Below are 16,031 nucleotides of genomic sequence, written 5' to 3'. Positions count from 1 at the left end.
TTCTTTCTTTCTTTCTTTCCTTCTTTCTTTCTTTCTTTTCTCTCTCTCTTTCTTTCTTTCTTTCCTTCTTTTTGAGTATTTATCAATGATAGAGGGTATCTAAGTATTGTAGTTTTCATACGCAAATAACTAAATCTACAGTGTTTGGAGCCTTACTAGTGAATAATGAATAATACTTATATCTAAGTCCAGCATGAGTTCTTTAGAAAGGAGATTATAGAAATCCCAATAATCCCTTTAAAAAATATTAAATGGCCTTTAATTTATAGTATAGATTTGGGAGGCTATTTACTGTGCATTTTGTTTTTAATAATCCATATCATTAATTATTTATAATAAAATAATAAGAATTAGCTATGTAACTTAATATACAAATTATTTTAAGATAAAGTTTTATTTTAAATTTTATTTATAATACTTTGTGTCTGTTAGTCCATGTGAATGTAGAACACAGTTTTGTGCAGGTATGCAACACTGTGTTCATATAGCGATACAAGTGCTACAAATCCATTGGGAACTGGAGTTAGCAGGCATTTGCAGACTGCTTGTATGTGATAGGGTCTGAACTCTGATGCTCATGACTGATCAGCAAAGCCTTTTAACCACTGAACTGTCTCTCCAGCTCGTCAAATTAACTTTTATATAAAAAGAGGATAACATGGATAATTTTGAAAACTATAATAGGGGAAAGGGATCCCAAATAGCTTAGTAAATAAAAGCTACACAGTTGAGTTTTCAATACATTTCCTTTATGGATCTCTGATAATCTAGGACTCTTGATGTTCTTTGTGGACCTAGAGGCTATTTTCTATATTGTATTAGCACAGAATCAAGATCTCTATATCCGCCAATGTGAACTCTATTATTTGTTAACAAAAATTCAGAGGGGCAATTGTGTATGTGACTCCCTGTCTTCATACCTTCAAGTCTGGGACCTTGTTTTTGCTATTTTCTCTCCAGGAATGCAGAGTCCTGCCCCAAAACAGCAATGTGACCCTCACCTCCATCTCTGAATTCTACTTCTCATCTTGTCTAAGCTCTCTGGAACAGTCAGGTGCTCCTTACTACCACTGTCCCATGCTGACAGAAGTCTTCAAAGGGCCTATCTTGAGTGACATTTTGTGAGCCAGACAGGTTCCTTCATCTTGCCTGTCTTACTGTGATGCAATCATGAGTGAATCTTGAGCCATGAGTACTTCCCTGCCCCTGCCACCGGCCACCATTGAGATGTCTTCAGAAAGTGGCTATAGTACTGAATCCCCGACATACCCTGTGAGGCTGTGTGTGTGTGTGATCCCACATCTGATTGCATTTATTCTCTTTGACTTGTTACTTTCATTGTGACTCCTAATTATATCTTGTTTCCAGTGATTATCACATAGAGTTATACAGTCAAAATTTGGGAGATGATATGCAAATATACTGTCCAGTTCATATTCTATTTTAGAACTTAGATGTGTCATTTACATTTGTGCTTGTTTTATTTGTGTCTGCCATGAGGCTTTATCCTCTACAGTAGTGCCACATTACCTTCTTTGACATGAAAACTAACTACTATATCATAAAACAATAAATATATGATTAACAGTTCATGATCACAAAGCATATAATCATATTTTTCTGAAAATACAAATTTATGATACATCTGTTCCACTTTTGTTTTCATTATTATGGGGGACATTATGGGTTCACTTACGTTGCCTTATAAAAAGAGCTTAAGACTGAAATGTAAATTTATGAGGTTTTTATAACTCAGAAATATTTGTTGTTTTTGTAAAAATTAAAGAACTAAAATTACTTTTAGCCACTTTGATGCTTGAACATGTAATGTGTTTACTAGTTAGTCAGAGGGAGTAGATTTTCCCTTGGTGTAGTTATCCCCTGGAGAAAACCATTCTTGTTAAACTCTAAAAGCACATTTTCATTAAATACAAAACGGCACCAGATGAGGGAAGCAGCCAAGTGACAGAAAAGGCGTTTGATAAATGGGGGTGTGTTTAAAATGTTTTATCTGTACTAAAGCTCCAGATTCATTTTACTGTGTGGCTTTCAACAATTAATGTGACAGATGGCCTCAAACGGCCTTGGAATTCTAATTGTGTGTTAATCTGGCTTCAGAGGCTTGGCAGTGGCTGTGGAAGGTTGAGGTGTCAGCCTGTCGACCAGCTGTTTACACTTTGTTTCTAGAGTGAACCCGAAATAGCCAAGATTGTAAGAGTAATTCTCCAGTCTTGAGGTGGGGAAGCATCTTGGGGTGGAGTCTTCAATATTAAAACATAGCTTGGAGAGACAGAGATGTAGGGCTGTGTGTAGTATAGGGGACTCTCTGGCCATTCTGTCTGTCATCAAAGCTACTGACCCGAGGAAGAGTTTCTATGCCTGTTCTTTTTTCTATAATATAAAGAAATATGTTGAATGATAAATTTGATGTGTGATAATTTCCCACTTCAATTGTTTATTTTATTTAGGTTTTGAGATCAGGGACTCACGATATAACTATACAGGGCACCACTCTATAGTTCTGGCTAGCCTGGAACTCACTATGTGGATCACACTTGATGTTCTCTTTCTCTGCCTTCTAAGTGCTATGATTATAGGTCAGCATTTTGTGCCATTACAAACATGGCCTTTTCCATTTGTTTTAAATGTAAAAAAATGCCAAGATCTAATAAACCTTGAAAGAATGTACAATGAATATATTTACAACTAAATGATTTCAAATTACAAAAATCAGCAGTCTTTCTACATACAAGTGATAAACTCTCTGAGGAAGGAAGCAGGGCGAAGTTCATTCACCATCACTTAAAAATACCTAGGGATAAAACTAACCTAGGAGAAGTTAAAGATCTTTACAATGAAAGCTTTGAAATAGGAAACTGAAGAAGATACTAGAATATGAAAGAGCATTTCATGCTGAGGTCGATAGAATTGTATTGTAAGAATGGGCAAATTACAGAGACCTAAGATTCACTGTAATCCCCATCAAAATTCCAATTACATTCTTCACAGAGCTAGGAAAACCAATTTTCAAATTCATATGGAAGCAAAATGTTTATGCCCATAGACTGGTGCTGCTGTCAGCTAGTATGGCAACTGTAGAGGCTCATAACAGATCAAAATGATGAGACTAAGTGATCATTGAATATTCAGCTGGAAGAAAGCATCTGCATGTACCCTCCTATGCTCAAGGAACATTGTGGAGTAGGGACAGGAAGAATTTAAGAGCTGTAAGAAGTGATGGAGTGTTAAGGAATGTTATCCTCTAAGCAAGATATGGCTACTGCATGCTTGAGTCACAACAGCTATGATTGCCTGCTGAAGATTAGACCCACCCAAATGTTGCCATGGAAGTGGGAGGGCTCCTGAGGCTTCAGCATTCTCTACAAATCTGTATGAAGTTAATGATTGCAGGAGGAGGGAGATACATTTTCTTCAGAGGTGTAGCCACTAGAAAGATGCCCATGCTACTGTAAATAACCCTACACCCATGTTCCTGTAGGCAACATCATAAAACTCACTGGGTACTTGTAACCCTGAGAAAATCTCTAACACCAAGCAACTAACCAACCAACTAACCAACCAACCAGTTAGCCAACCAACCAACCAACCAAAAAAATCTCTAAAAACATGAAAGCAGAATGGGGACTAATTGGGAAGAGGATCAGTGAGAATGGGAGGGGGACAAAAGAGGGTAATAGGAAGTGTGAGTGATAAACAGTGCATTGCATACATCTACGAAAATGTCAGATTGTAGCTCATTGTTGTGTAATTATGCATAACATATAAGAGCAAAGAAGACTAAGCAATACAAAGCACTGTTGGACTTATAATAATTCCTGATGTCAAATTACTCTAAAGAGCCATAGTAACAAAATAATCAAGTTCCTGGCACAAAAACAGATATGTAACAAAACACAGTAGAAAATAGAACCCAGAAATAAACCCAGACAGCTGTAGCCACCTGATTTTTTTTTTTACAAACTTGTCAAAAATCATATATTGGAAAAGAAACAAGCTCTTCAATAAATGATGCTGAGAACAGTAAATATCAGGACACCGAATGGTGAAACTAGAGACCTTTACAAAAATCAGCTCCAAATGGCTCACAGACCTTAACAGGTCCAAACAGAGCCTAAAACCTTGAAACTGCCAGTGAAAAATCCAGGCAATGTATTTCAAGATACAGATATGGGAAGGAATCCAACTACACAGGGCAGATTTGAGAACTGGCAAATATGATTACACGAAGTCAAGCAGCTTCTGCAAAAGAAACAATCTTCATGGCAAATATGAACCGTATGCAAGGGAAGAAGTCTGTTCCAGCCATTCATCAGCTAGAAGATCAATGTCTAGAATACACATAGAGCTACAAAATTAAACACTCGTGCTCCCTACAAATCACCCAATTTGAGAAATGGGCTAATAAAATGAGCTGGCAGTTCTCAAAAGAAGACATAAAAGTGGGCAATAAGCATTTGAAAATGTGTTCAATACTCTTAGCCATCAGGGAAAGCAAATTATAACTACTTTGGGATTGCATTTCATCTCTAGGAAACAAACAAAAATGCTGCTGAGGATGTGGGGAAAGGAGACCCTTAGACATGGCTGGTGGAAGTGTAAGCTGCTGCAGCTACTGTGAAAGTCAGTATGGCGTTTCCTCCAAAACAGAAAATAGAAGTACCATGGGATCCAGTTGAATCTCCTCTGGGTGTTTTCTTAAAGGACTCCAAGTCCACATGCAACGAAGCCACTTGCACAACCATGTTTTTTGCTGCTCTGTTCATAATAGCTAAGCCGTGGGACCAGCCTGGACATCTATTCTCCCATACAATATAGAATATATGGCTAATATACACAGTGGAGTTTATTCCTCCATGACAAAGGAAAAATGAAATCATAGCATTTTCAGGACCATAGATGAAGTAGGAGTTCGTGATATGCAAAATAAGCTGGACAGACAAAACTCATGTTTACTCAGATATATGGAATCTAGATTGAAATGTGTGTGTGTGTGTGTGTGTGTGTGTGTGTGTTTGTGTTTGTGATGTAAGGGAGTATGACATGAAAATAGAAAGGGGACCAAAAAAACAAAATATCTTAAGGGAGGGGAAATGGGATCGTGGAATCACTCTGATATGAAAGCAAGGAAGACTATTTGTGAGTGAAGAAGTAGACCAGAACAATGGAGTAAAAGGTAGTAGGGAAGAGGATGAATAAGAATAAAGTATGAACACATGAAAATTCTACAAAGCCCATCACTTTGTGTGCTAACTTAAAAGACTAATACAGTTTGAGAAGGAGTGATTTTGAAGAGTTTTGTGTGAGTGAGTCCGGTTGCTTGGTATTGGTGGGTCTGCTCTTGGGTTGTTTGCATCATATCCCCAGGACATTTAGCGGGATGTAGGCACTTGTTGGGTTGTAAAAGCTTGGAAGTTGGTATTAGTATTTTGTGGGTGAAGACCAGAGGCCCTGACATTTGAACATTCAATGCCCAGGCTTCAACCCCCAATTTGACTGATACAGTCAAGTAATACAGCCAAGACTGATACAGTTCCAAGTGGCAGTGGAGCTCTGACTGAGATGTAAGGGTTTGTGTATGTGCATATATGAACTAAATGAAAATGAAGTTAAGATATGATGACATCTAATTTTTTAGTTACATGATGTTGTCATGTTATTTGAACAATAGGAAGAACAAGAAAACTCACAGAAGAGTTTCCAGAGATGGGATTTAGAGAGGAAGAACCAAAGGTGAGAATGTTAGAGCATTATAGGCTACAAGGAGAAAGGGAAAAATCTATGGGAAAACCTGATTGAGTTGTTGGTTACGTCTGGGTCCTTAGCAGAAATGATCTGTATGGTTGTTCCAATTGTCACATCCTCTGGCACCTCCACAAAATAAAAGCCAGGCTCAAACACAGGGGGCTCGTCCACATCCTCCACACTGATGTGCACTGTTGTTGTGTCCTGAAATGGGCCAAGGTTCAGAAAACGCATCTCTAGGTGAGGATTGGATCCTTCCACCTTCAGGGTGTAGCTTTTCTTGCTTTCAAAACTCAGGGGCTGAAAGGCAACAAGAAGAAAACTGGTCAGCCCGAAGCATACATACCCTGAGTGAAAAGAACATCCAACACTGATATGATTAGTAGAGAACCCCCAAATTCACCAAAAAAGTGGAAAAGAGAAAAAGGTAAAAACATTTTTTTGTCTTGTTCTGAAGTTCTGGGTGATAACATCAGTTTGGTCATAGGTAAAAAAGAAAGGATGGTGTCTGGAAGGCTCAGTTTTAACTCCTTTGACTTTAACCAGCATGGTCTGTAGAGAGAGTTTGGGGAACATCGTTGTCTTGATCAAATTGTAAACAGGGAATTTGTTTTCCCAGAACCCTTCTGTCCCAAGCAGACAAGATGGCTGGTGGCCTTATGTTTTGGCTTTCTCTTTTGGAAAGATGTTGGACAATTAGGATCAAGTTTGTGTTCTGTCCTAGGACGTCTGTGCAATTAGGCTTATGGCTTTGTTTTCCTCTTAAATTTCTTTCAAGAGAAACCATTTTGGGCGAGGAATGGGACTAGGGATAGTGGAGGAGAAATGGAGAAGGAAGGAGGGGAGTGAATATGTGCAAGTATAATGATATGCAATGTACAAAAATTATAGGGAGACCCATCACTTTGTATTCTGGGTTAAAACATGTAATAGACTTGTTTTCTTCTTGATTTTCAAAGCAACACTGACTCCAAGGAAATATGTTAAGTGCCTCACTAAGATTCTTGACACACTATGCCATATCATCCTTTGTTTCTGTAGTGTATATAGATGGTCCCTTTTAAACTTCACTTTAAAATTCTGTTCAGCATGAAACTTTAAAGATTCAGAAAGCTCAGAAGACAGGACTAGGTTCCCAGGGATTCATAGTGCCAGCTAAGATGCTGATCCAAACTTACAAATTCTTTGACCAGGACTCATGCACAAGAAATCAGTTTTGTCTATTATGATTCCATATTATAAAATATAAAATTGGGAGAGTAGAGAGATGGTTCAATGGTTAAGAGTGATTGCTGTTCTCTTAGAGGACCCATGTTCTGTTCACTGCACCCATGTAGCGAGGGTAAATTTTTATTATAAAACGTCTGTGTATTTTCCTTCTTCAGATTCAAGGTCAAAAGCAAGGACTCCATTGGGTTTTCATTCCCCAGTGTGGAGCAAGACCAAACACTCAATATGTAGTTTTTAAAAAAGTATTATTTAATTAAATAGTGTGTCACAAAATTTGATGTCTTAACATTAATGTGATGGCGTACTAGGATTTGGGGATGTGTGGCATCTAGGTTCTTTTGTATCTTATACTGTGGGAATACAGCTGCTTTTAACTGAAGCTACATTACAATCACTGTGTATTTAGCAAGTGTTGAGCTCCAGTTGTTAGTGTCCCTGCAAGTCGCATCCAGTCAACACTAGTACTGGACTTGATATTGCTCCTACATGTACTGGAATTTATTGCTATCTAAAATGGCTTCTGCAGAAGGGTATGGAAACAGTAGCAGGGAGTGAATCTGATACAGGTGAGGTAAACATGTCCAACCATGCCTCTAAGAGAGCTCTTCAAATAATTACTAACAAGGCAATAGATAACGGAAAGTTGGAAATTTTTAAGTGGTATATAAAGTTATGACGAGAATTGTAAATCATGACCTATTAGAATAGAAAAGAATAGAATTGTTGTGTTTTGTGACCTGCCTCAGAGGAGAATGGACTGACTACAATTACTTATTTTCCACTGGCAGATGGAAGCTAAGTTGAAGACGAGAAAATGGCACACTATCATGCTACTACAGAACAAAGTACACTCTGAAAATTACATATTTCAAGCATTTAAGAGACTGAAAATCAATCATCCCATTACTTAAAAGCTAAAATGACACACAGTCCTGTGTAGCAATCACTGTGGCTGTATGAAGACCCGATTCTTTCAAATCAACTTTATTTCTCTTTTTGAAAAGTCTGTGCTTTTTAGACAAATAATAGACCTAAGAGAAATAAATCAAAAGCAAAACTTTTGTTTCAATGTTATTTGACATTATTAATGACAAAGGAAGATGATGGGCCTGGGAGTTGTTCCAGACATATGGACTGAGCAGTCAGTAGCCTTTAAAATATTTATTATATGTGACTAGTCCATCTACCCAACATATTGGCCTTGTTCTTAATTATATTTCTGGCAGCTCATATGTTCAGAAAGGAATAAAAACAGTCTAAGAAAAATTGATGTATGTTTTTATTGAACGTGTATACAATTTGGATAGTGACATTGAGAGTCAAGGTTCTGGCTTGCAATGTCAATTTTTTTCAGATAAGGGAGGCCAGAATAGACAGTTTTAGTTTAGTCAAATTGTAATACTAATAAATGTTTTTAACAATGAATGCCTGTGATGATATTTAACTTATATAATAATAATTTAATATAAGTCAGTATTGTTTTATTATTTAGAACATTTTTTTTCAAATGAAATTAACCAACCAGCCTTTCGAAAAGCTCCATTTTATAATTGGCTAATTTTTTAATGGACTACTTTTGCATTCAAGAAACTATTTATTCCAAACAATGGGCATTATCTAGTGATGGTTAGTGGTGTGTTATTGGTTAGTTAAAGATACTTTTAATTTTTCCCCATGTAATAATTGTTATTATTTTATCACATATAAAGTTTTTATATTATTAACTTTCAAAAATAATGAATTGTAATATTTTAACTATGTAAATGTGTTTGAGGATTTATAAGTCAATCTAAGCATTTTGTAGTAGTTCAGCGTCATTGTTTACTTTCTCTGAGGATTTCTGGTTTGAGAAATTTAGCATAAATCTGTTTCTTTTCTGTGCTGTATCTTTTGCTGCTGTGATCTTAACTTTGCTGGCTTTGGACCAGGTAGGAAGTTTCTGAGGTTCAGTCATTTGGAAACCTATTGATTTGTGAAAGAAAAGGAAAAGGGTGTTAACAGTTTACTGATTACCCAGGGTTGCTGGGGTCCTCCTATCAGCCATGCAATGAGCTGATTGGGTAATGTTCTAGGAGGGTGGATGGCAGTGTGAGGGCAAGGTCATCTATGTGGCAGCTTGGATGAGGTCTCTGAGTAGACTGCAGCAGGGTCGGGTTAGCACAGATGAAATAATTGTGTCTGCTCTGGAAGTCTCTGGAGAGGTGGCAGGATAGAATCACCAGTGGCCCTTGGGAAGAGCATGGCTCTTGAGAGGTACACGACTGCTTGGGAAGGATCCCATGGCAGGTAGTGTGGTGGACTGAGGAGTCTTACCATGGCACCAGGTCTGAGCAAGGTTCCCTGCAGACGGCAGGGTGAGTTTGAGGCAAATCAATGTTTTATAAGTTAAGGTTTTAAATGAAAAATTCATTTATAAATTATTAGATTCAATTTATTTGTGTGTGTGTGTTTTGTGTGTGTTTGCATATGTGTTTACATGTATATATATGTGTGGGCCCAAATTTCACAACTTGTGTCTTTGTTTGTTCTCTTCTATATTTATTGATGTAAGGTCTCTCACTGAACCTGGATCCGTAGCACCCTGTAGGGTTATATATATATATTATGTTTTTAAATCTCATGCTGTTTTTTTTTTAATTATTAGATATTTTCTTTATTTACATTTCAAATGTTATCCCCTTACCTGGTTTTCTCTCTAAAACCCCTCTATCCGATCCCCCCTTTCCCTACTTCTATGAGGGTGTTCACCAACCCACCCACCTACTCCCTCTTCCCTGCCTTTGAATACTCCTACACTGGGGCATCGAGCCTTCACAGAACAAAGGGCCTCTCCTCCCACTGATATCTGACAAGGCTGTCCTCTGCTACATATGTGTACTCTTTGGTTGGTGGTTTAGTCCCTGGGAGCTCTGGGGGATCTGGTTGGTTGATATTGTTGTTCCTCCTATGGGGTTGCAAACCACTTCAGCTCCTTCCGTCCCTTCTCTAACTCCTCCATTGGGAACCCCGTGCTCAGTCCAATGGTTGGCTGTGAGCATCTGCCTCTGTATTTGTCAGTCTCTGGTACAGCCTTTCAGGAGACAGCTATATCAGGCTCCTGTCAGCAAGCACTTGGCATCCACAATAGTGTCTGGGTTTGGTGACTGTATATGGGAGGGATCCCCAAGTGGGGCAGTCTCTGGATGGCCTTCCCTTCATTCTCTGCTCTACACTTTGTCTTTGTGTCTCCTCCTGTGGTTATTTTGTTCCCCCTTCTTAGAAGGACTGAAGTCTTTGGTCTACCTTCTTCTTGAGCTTCATGTAGTCTGTGAATTGTATTTTGGGTATTCCAAATTTTTGGGCTAACATACACTTATCAGTGAGTGCATAGCATGTGTGTCCTTTTATGATTAAGTTACTTCACTTAGGATATTTTTTAGTTCCATCCATTTGCCTAAGAATTTCATGAAGTCATTGTTTTTAATAGCTGAGTAGTACTCTGTTGTTTAAATGTACCACATTTTCTGTATCTACTTCTCTGTTGAAGGACATCTGGGTTCTTTCCAGCTCCTGGCTATTATAAATAAGGCTGCTATGAACATAGTGGAGCATGTGTCCTTATTATATGTTGGAGCATCTTCTGGGTATATGCCTAGGAGTGGTATAGCTGGGTCCTCAGGTAGTACTATGTCCAATTTTCTGAGGAACTGCCAAACTGATTACCAGAGTGGTTGTGCCAGCTTGCAATCTCACCAACAGTGGAGGAGTGTTCCTCTTTCTCCACATCTTCACCAGCATCTGCTGTCACCTGAGTTTTTTATCTTAGCCATTCTGACTGGTGTGAGGTAGAATCTCAGGATTGTTTCAGTGTCCTTTGCCTCACAGAAGCTTTGCGATTTTTATGAGGTCCCATTTGTCAATTCTTGATCTTAGAATGTAAGCCATTCGAGTTCTATTTAGGAAAATTTCCCCTGTGCCCATGTGTTCGAGGCTCTTCCCCACTTTTTCTTCTATTAGTTTCAGTGTATCTGGTTTTATGTGGAGATCCTGGATCCACTTGGACTCCAGCTTTGTACAAGGAGATAAGAATGGATCAATTTGCATTCTTCTACATGCTGACCTACAGTTGAGCCAGCACCATTTGTTGAAAACACTTTTTTTTTTTTCCACTCGATGGTTTTAGGTTTGTCAAAGATCAAGTGAGCATAGGTGTATGGGTTCATTTTTGGATCTTCAGTTCTATTCCATTGATCTACTTGCCTGTCTCTGTTACCAATACCAGGCAGTTTTTATCACTAATGCTCTGTAATACAGCTTGAGGTCAGACAGGTGGTTAGAATTGCTCACTTTTCAAGTGAGCAATCTGGGGAACTCTGTTCTTCATGCTTTATCCACTGATCCACCTCCTTAGGTCATAAATTCTGTCCTTTAAAACGGTTAACCAGGGTTAGGAGTTGGCTTAGTCACTAAAGTACTCATCACACAAGCATGAGGACCTGAGTTGGATCCCAAGCACATGTGTAAAAGCCAGGCACCAGTACATGTCTACAATGTCTGTGCTATGGAGACAACGAGGGTGATTCCTAAGGCATGTGTGTCTGCCTCTGTCCTCCACATGCATCTGACAAATGTACAAACATATGCACACACAAACACACACACACACACACACACACACATTAAAACAGGGAAAATTTACCTTTCATTCACTGAATTTCTCCATATGTGCTTTAGGGAACATGGAACCTTATGATGGAACAAAGGAGTTTTATGTTTGCACTCTTTCACTTTTTATTTGCATTTAAGGGTCTTCAATAAGCGATTAAAAAGTTCTATGTGTTATTTATTTATTCGCAATAATATTATGGCTTGCTTTTCTATGTATGGGAAACTGATGTAAAGATGTGGAATTCAAGGATTGATTGAGTCATTAACAACATTAGAGCATCAAGCTATTACAGTTTTAAGTGGCTAAATCGAAGTGGCTCATTTATAATATATTTTTTAATAAACCTTTTTATAAAATAATGTCACAGCCAACATTTTTTGCATGTAAGCCCAAGCATTTAGAGGTGTTTTAAAACATAATTATAAAGAATTATTTTTAAATATATGTTTGTGTGTGTGCGCATGCATGCCCATGTAGGTACAATGTGTCTGAATTTGGGTGTGCCTATTCCATGTTGCAAATTGGAGGTGGGGAGGAAGCTTTTGGGAGCTGATTTTCTCCTAGCAATGTTGATCCTAGGTTGTCATGTTTCTGCTGAAAGTAGTTTTATCTGCTGAGACATCTCATTGGTCTAGGGAAGAGATTTTATCAGTGGACTTGAAATAAGATATGTCCTAATATACAACCACCTTTCACTATAATTTTACACACAAAGTGCCCTTAAAGGATTTGAAAAAAGAAACTGGATTACCTTCTTCACAGTTATGATGCCAACTTGGAAGTTTTGGTCTGTATTGATATCAAAAGCATCTGCACCATCTCCATCCACAATGGTATACTTCATCTCTGCATTGATTCCTTCATCCAGGTCCTTGGCAAACACTCTGCCCACAGTAGAGCTAATTGGAGCAGATTCTAGCACACTCATCTGATAATGTTCTGTGAAGAAAAGCAGGGGCATGCATTCTTGGTAATCTGCTGCAAAAACCATGCCTGTTATCGTTTTTTTTATCAGGCATTCCACACAGAACATTGGTGATGGTTTAAAACTTAAGTTAAAGCTTAAATTTTATAGTTTATATTTTCAGTCCAGAGTGTCAAAATATCTTTATTCTGAACCTAAAGAATAAGACAGGTAAAGAGACAAGATGGAACTCTCAGTGTGATCATTCTTCCTTCAGAGTAGTGAGAAGCACCTTGCTTCCTCATCTTTACTATTCTGTATGAATGGGAATATTTTTCTAAATGTCATGTGTTCCCCAGGAAGCATGTGATGACAAAGAACATACTTATCCTGTCAAATCTCAAATGCTCTAATTTCCCTTCATGTTGTAGACTGGGTGCTGAAGTCCCATGTCTGTCGAGTGGCCCTCAGTGTATGGAGACCAGTGTATTCCCTGTTCCTGGATAAGTGTTCAACCTGGAACTGGGTCTGCCATTTTGACATCTCCAGTTTCCTCCCATTAGGCATTCATTTTCCTAAGTCATACCTCCATTCCTGAGCTTTGTTCTAATGTCTTGCTCGTGTGTGTCCACCTTCCTTAAGGACATCCAATCTGATTGTTTCGTTTTCACTTACTATTCAAATCTGAGTTTGTCATGCCCCTGCCTGCTACTAGTTCCTTTATGCATCCTCTGCTCTGTCAGCAGTTTTCCTTTTTGCCACTCAGATTAAAAAATGTTGTCATCTTTGACTCCCTCCACTCTCAGCCATGGTTCTCCTATCCAGGAGATTAATAGTCTGGGGATGAGGGTATGGGGGACTTTTGGGATAGCATTGGACATGTAAATGAAGAAAATACCTAATAAATTTAAAAAAATAGTCAGGAGTCCTCCTCCTCCTCCTCTGCTTCTGCTTCTGTTCTCCTCCTTTCTCTCCTCTATATCTCTATATCATCTCTATATCTCCATAATTATATATCTATTTATCTATAATCTATGCATATATACTTCTTGCATTTAATGTTCTACTCAGATGACCTCTGATACAGAAAAGATTTTGTTGGTTTTGCACAGGGCTCTATATTACTTTAAATGGTGTCTCAAATTGATAGTGCTTTAATGAATGTGGCTTCTTCATCCTGTCATGTCTCCTTCTAAGCTGGTGTAAATCTTTTCTATTCTTCAATCTTTTGTTTAAGTCTCATTACCCTGTGAAGCCTTTATTCATGGGCATTTGTAGAGAACAAGAAGGCAACTCATGTGCATTTCTACAAACTGTTCATGATACTTTAATTTTTTCCAAGCTGTAGGTTTAGTCAATGTGAACCTCTTAGTAGCACACCAAACACTCTGTACTGCTTTTCCTTGATGAGTAGAGTGTGTACTCCTGGCTAGATTTTAGGCTTTGAGTGACAGGCCATAATTATCTTTAGATCATCTACTATTTGGCCCCTACTTGCATATTGCTTGGTTAATGTGGTCAGATGGTGGTGTGTTCAGTTACAGTTCTGGCTGTTTCAGGAAATGCTTTTTGAACTAATTCCCATGGATAAATCACCTTAAGGATGAGCTCTTAACAAACAGAGAGTTAGTGCTTAAAAACAAAGCTTACTCATGGTAATTATTTGTGGCCCATAATATGTTAATCCTACTTGATAAACCTGAATCTTAATATTTAACTTTGTGCTGGTGTGTGAATGTGGCCATTAGGTTAAAGCAAGCAAGCAAGTAAACAAACAAACAAACAAACAACCTTCTAAGTGCCATGGGAAGCTGAAGGCCAGAAGGGAGGTGTGTAACAAAGGAATGTATACTTAATGATTTTTAACAAACTGACCTTACACCTGAACGTCAGTAAAGCCTGGGTCCCTCTGGCTGAGAGGTACACTCTGGTTGGTACTTACTCTGTGGAAATCGGGGTGGGTTATCATTGACATCTGAGAGAGTGATGTTGACTGTTGTGGTCCCAGCCAATCCTCCAAGTTGCCCTCCCATATCTTTGGCTTGGATAATCACTTCATAGTATTCCTTGGCTTCTCTGTCCATGTTCATAAGCGCTGTTCTGATTACACCTGCAGGACAGAAATGGTTTTAAACAGTAAAAGCACAAAGCTAGTTTTCTGAGGACTTGTTTGTATATGTCTTCCTTGGGTGCTGTAAATGCCTAACTGAGATGCACATCACCAGTTTTTATTAAACTGGAGGTTAAATTCCCAGCTTCAGAAAAGCACCGTATGAAACAAAGGACAAAGAAATAAGACACCCAGCAGGAAGGGCCCAGAGGCTGGAGTCCTTGGCAATGTTACTGAGGCAGAACAGGAGGTGGCAGCAGTGGTTTTCTTACAGACTCCAGGAATTGCAGTCTGTGACAATTATAGACTGCACTGTCTTTACCAAAGAAAACCTGGGCTTTGAGTCCAGAAAACAAACCTTCTTGTGTCTACAAGTCTGTGATTTTAGGTAATTCTCCTTCAGCTCTTTTTGCCTTCAGCCCTAGAGCTCTTGTAGTGTCAAAGACTTTAGATACTGACTCTGAATATGAATCCTGTGCCTCCCCACTGCCTGCAGGTAGGGATGTCCTGTGTTATAGCCACAGTTTTGTTTTCTTCTGCTTACTTCTCTGCTTTACTGAGTTCCTTGAGCAGGGAGGGGTACTAGAGGCTCAGGGTGTGATATATATATATATATATATATATATATATATATATATATATATATATTACCATGCATAAGAAATGAACTTCTCCAGGCAGTTCAGAGCAGAAGCAAAGCATAGGTGTGGTGACAGGGTATCATTTAAGAAATTAGGACTACCATAGTTAAACCTTAAATGGAGCTTGGAAATCCTGTGGGAGATGGGGAGGGGCAGTTGTAGCAGCCAGAGGGTTCAAGGATAGCACAAGAAAACCGACAGAATCAACTATCCTGGGCCCATAGGAGCTCAGAGAGACTGAGCTGCCAACCAGAATATCTGCATGGACTGCAGAGGTGCACATATGTGAGAGTTGCATAGCTTGCTCTTCAAGTGGGATTCCTAACACTGGGAAAAATGGCTGTCTCTAATTCTGATGCTTGCCTGTGGCATCCTTTTCTCCTACTGGGCTGCCTCATCTAGTCTCCATAGGAGAAGATGTGCCTAGTCCTACCACAACTTAATATGCCAGGGAGTTGATATGGCTCTCCTATTCTGAAGAGGAATGGAGTCGTTGGAGGAGAGGAGAGGAGAGGAGAGGAGAGGAGAGGAGAGGAAGAGAGATAGTGCAGAAGGACTGGAAGGAGAGGAGGGATGGGAAACTGCTTTTGTGATATAAAGTAAATAAAGAAATAAATTGAAAATAATAAAAGAAGAGGTATCTAAAGCAGATGCACAGAAGTGTAGGCTTCTGATCCTGCCAGGGATGTGGAGAGGTTTTTTTCTCCTTTTACTCCTGCAGCTTAGAAATGCTGT

At 38.8% G+C, this 16,031-nt stretch overlaps 1 protein-coding gene across 1 annotated transcript in view; it reads right to left on the bottom strand.

The window, feature by feature from the left end:
• Cdh20 (cadherin 20) overlaps nt 1-16,031 on the bottom strand; it is a 218,157-nt gene that overhangs the window by 30,892 nt on the left and 171,234 nt on the right. The window contains exons 5-7 of the mRNA XM_021158575.2: nt 14,488-14,655; nt 12,393-12,580; nt 5,810-6,063 (exon numbers count right to left, since the gene is read on the bottom strand). Of these exons, the coding sequence (XP_021014234.1) occupies nt 5,810-6,063; nt 12,393-12,580; nt 14,488-14,655 (610 nt within the window). The remainder of the gene's footprint in view (nt 1-5,809; nt 6,064-12,392; nt 12,581-14,487; nt 14,656-16,031) is intronic.

This window comes from Mus caroli, chromosome 1, assembly GCF_900094665.2.
Source record: "Mus caroli chromosome 1, CAROLI_EIJ_v1.1, whole genome shotgun sequence".
In the NCBI taxonomy this organism is placed as follows: Eukaryota; Metazoa; Chordata; class Mammalia; order Rodentia; family Muridae; genus Mus; species Mus caroli.
The sequence above is the reverse complement of the archived record's forward strand: the minus strand, read 5'-3'. Positions and strand labels throughout refer to the sequence as shown.